This window comes from Cucurbita moschata, unplaced genomic scaffold, assembly GCF_002738365.1.
Source record: "Cucurbita moschata cultivar Rifu unplaced genomic scaffold, Cmos_1.0 Cmo_Scf00073, whole genome shotgun sequence".
Lineage (NCBI taxonomy): Eukaryota > Viridiplantae > Streptophyta > Magnoliopsida > Cucurbitales > Cucurbitaceae > Cucurbita > Cucurbita moschata.
Genome location: NW_019268589.1, coordinates 671706 through 674574, shown reverse-complemented (window position 1 = coordinate 674574; position 2869 = coordinate 671706). Strand labels below are relative to the sequence as shown.

At 33.8% G+C, this 2869-nt stretch overlaps 1 protein-coding gene across 1 annotated transcript; it reads left to right on the top strand.

The window, feature by feature from the left end:
• Nucleotides 1-461: 461 nt before the first annotated feature.
• LOC111438333 (defensin-like protein 1) lies at nucleotides 462-969 on the top strand. Its single transcript, XM_023076237.1, has 2 exons — nucleotides 462-556; nucleotides 652-969. Exons 1-2 carry the CDS (start codon nucleotides 490-492, stop codon nucleotides 828-830), a joined length of 246 nt encoding a protein of 81 aa, XP_022932005.1. The 5' UTR covers nucleotides 462-489; the 3' UTR covers nucleotides 831-969.
• The last annotated feature ends 1900 nt before the right edge of the window (nucleotides 970-2869 follow it).

The window sequence follows — 2869 nt, the reverse complement described above, 5'->3', positions numbered from 1 at the left end:
ATAATTTTTCTTAACATACATAACATTCTCATCTAAATTACCCTTCTAGAGTTCTAAACATACATATATTTTACTCGGAGTTTCTAAGATTTTTCTAAGCACTTTTCTACCTCATCTTTAAATTCGGTCTCCAAAGACCTCAATAAAACTTAAAAGAAAAAAGAATTAAATATTTAGGTTTAAACAAGAATCAATAAACTATTGTCTAGGTTTAAACAAAGGCAAGGCCTAAACGGGCACCTCAGCCTGAGTGTCCATTTATGGACAAACTGGAGACCTTAAGGTCAAGGTGGGTTGCTAGGTGTAAGACTATTGAACAAGTGATCAACCTTATATGGAGGGAGTTGTCAGCATCATTCTGAATATGCTGCAAAGTGGTACACCATGCATGCCTCCACGCACTTTTATCTCTTCCCCACATACCAAAACCATTTATATATTTATAACGAATAAACGTATAGCATAGAGTGTCATATTCATTCCAATATCATGAAACGGTGTTCTCGGCCATCCTGTGGGCTCCTCGTGATGCTCTTTCTTGTTCTCCTGGCCATGCGTAATACTCTCCTCTCAACCCTCTCTTCTTCATTATAAAACATCCTATATTTTGTTACTAATTGTCTTGTTTGTGGGTTGTTGGTTTGGTAAAAGCATATGAAGAGGTGGGAGTTAGGCGATGCGAGGGCAGGATTTGCGAGTCAAAGAGCCACAGGTTCCATGGGACATGCATCATTGACCACAACTGCGCAGAGGTCTGCCGCAACGAAGGCTTCACCGGAGGCCACTGTGTTGGGTTCCGTCACCGCTGCTTTTGCACTAGGCACTGTTAATTTCATATGCCCTTCGTTGTAGTAATAAATTAGGTTTGTGCTAGGATTGCGAGTATGCATGCTTTTCATTTCGTGTTCTTGGTTCTATTTTAATATGAACAATAAGATCTGTTTATAACGCTTTAGAGTTTTACTTTGATTCACATAAATTCTATAGTTTCAATGGTCAAATAAAAATATTATGATTAATCATTATTTTATGGCTTCCATTATTTGAAATGTTTTCATAATTGATGAAATTGTATGGAATTAATTGCATTGAATTGAAGGAATAAGTTGAGAAATATAGATAAAGATATGAAAATAACGAAATGGATTTTGGAAATCTAGAAATTAATACACAATTCGCTTTGTGGAACTCGAAGAACAATAATATTAAAAAATAATATTTTAAAAAAAAAACCATTGAAGTAAAAACACGTTTTCCAACCCTCAAACTGGGGTTGTCGGCCTCAAAGAAAGACATGTGTCGAGCATATTGTCAGCCTTCAAGAAAGACACATGTCTTGGATAATAGAGGGTGTTCCATTCGCTTCATAGAATCGCTCCTAAAGTAATCTGAATGATATGAGATTGAGTTCGCTAGAAATATACGAATCAAAAGATATATTATGAATGAACTAAGATAATTATGAATGAAGTAGGTTCAAATTGAATTCGCTAGAGATATATAAATGAATTAAGGTTCAGAAATATATGAGCGAAATATATGAATGAACTAAGGTTGAGCGAAATATATGAATGAACTAAGGTTGAGTATAGCAAATGGTACCCGAGATGAATGAACTAAGGTTGAACTAAGGTTGAGTATACCATTATGGACTCAGATAGGATTGGATAACTATGAAAGATTTGAAATAATTAAAAAATTAAAAGGATGACTAACTAAGACCATGTTAGAGAGATGCAAGAAAAAAAAAATCATTTTTTTTTTATTCTTCACATCCGTCGTTACATCGAAGGCCTACTAGAAAAAGGAGATAAATTGTGTGATGTTGGGCTAGAACCACATTTGCATGCACAAATAAATAAGTAATTTATGAGGTAGAAATCTCTAGTATATTCTAGTATGTGAGTATGAAGTGCCTTATATATCTCGAGAATGCATAGTTATGACATTTGAATGAGCTAGGATTATGAGCAAGAATTAAGACACAAGTAATAGATCGATTTATATTCGTGATAGTATGTATAGATGGATTGAGCAAATAAAAAGGTGTTAGAGTTACTACACTTTCATGGTGACAAAGGTCAAAACGTTTTCAATAGAGCGAGCACCTAAGGATCATTAGAATCGATCAAAGAACTGAATTCTAGTGCTCCGAGAATAAGATTAGTCAAATAAGCTAGTCTTAAAAGTCTTGAAAATGAGAGTAGAACTTAGTTGACAACCATGACATTCAAGAATTAAGAGACGTGTCATGTGCATTGCTAATTGTACTCACGGGCAGACCAACTCAACGGTTCAAGTCAAAGGCTGATGGAGCAAGTCACAGGTCAAATGAATTGTTCAGGTTGTGCATATTAAAATTTTAGAAGTTGTAAGAAATCCTCCATATATCAACATATTAAAATTTTATAATCTAATTCTTTCCGATTATCTCAAATTTGAAGAAACACTCCGGCAAAATTTTAAAATTCTCACTTTCCATCCTTTCTTGATTCTTGATGGATTTGAGTGATTCAAGCACCGCAATTAATAGTAGTTTTATAAGGTATCACCAGAGCCAAACCGCTTTCTATTTTCTCTAGTACATCATGTCACGACTCGATTTTTTTAGTGTTCAAATCTTGAGTCATGACTAAAACAACAAAGACAAAAAGCAAATAAAATAAAAATATAGTATAATATAAAAAATATGGTAAAATTTAAATTGAATTAAAAATATAAAATACCACAATATAGAAATGATATCCAATTACAAGCCGGTTTGTTTGAGTTTATTACAAACGGAAAACGGGTTTGGGATACAATTTCATACAAAATATAAAAGACCCAAATACACAAATGGACTAACATTCCAAGGAGACCTCCTCTA

Coding starts and splice junctions, on each gene's coding strand:
- LOC111438333 (XM_023076237.1), top strand. CDS start 490: ATGAAACGGTGTTCTCGGCCATCCTGTGGGCTCCTCGTGATGCTCTTT. Junction 557..651: donor TCTTGTTCTCCTGGCCATGC/GTAATACTCTCC, acceptor GTTTGGTAAAAG/CATATGAAGAGGTGGGAGTT.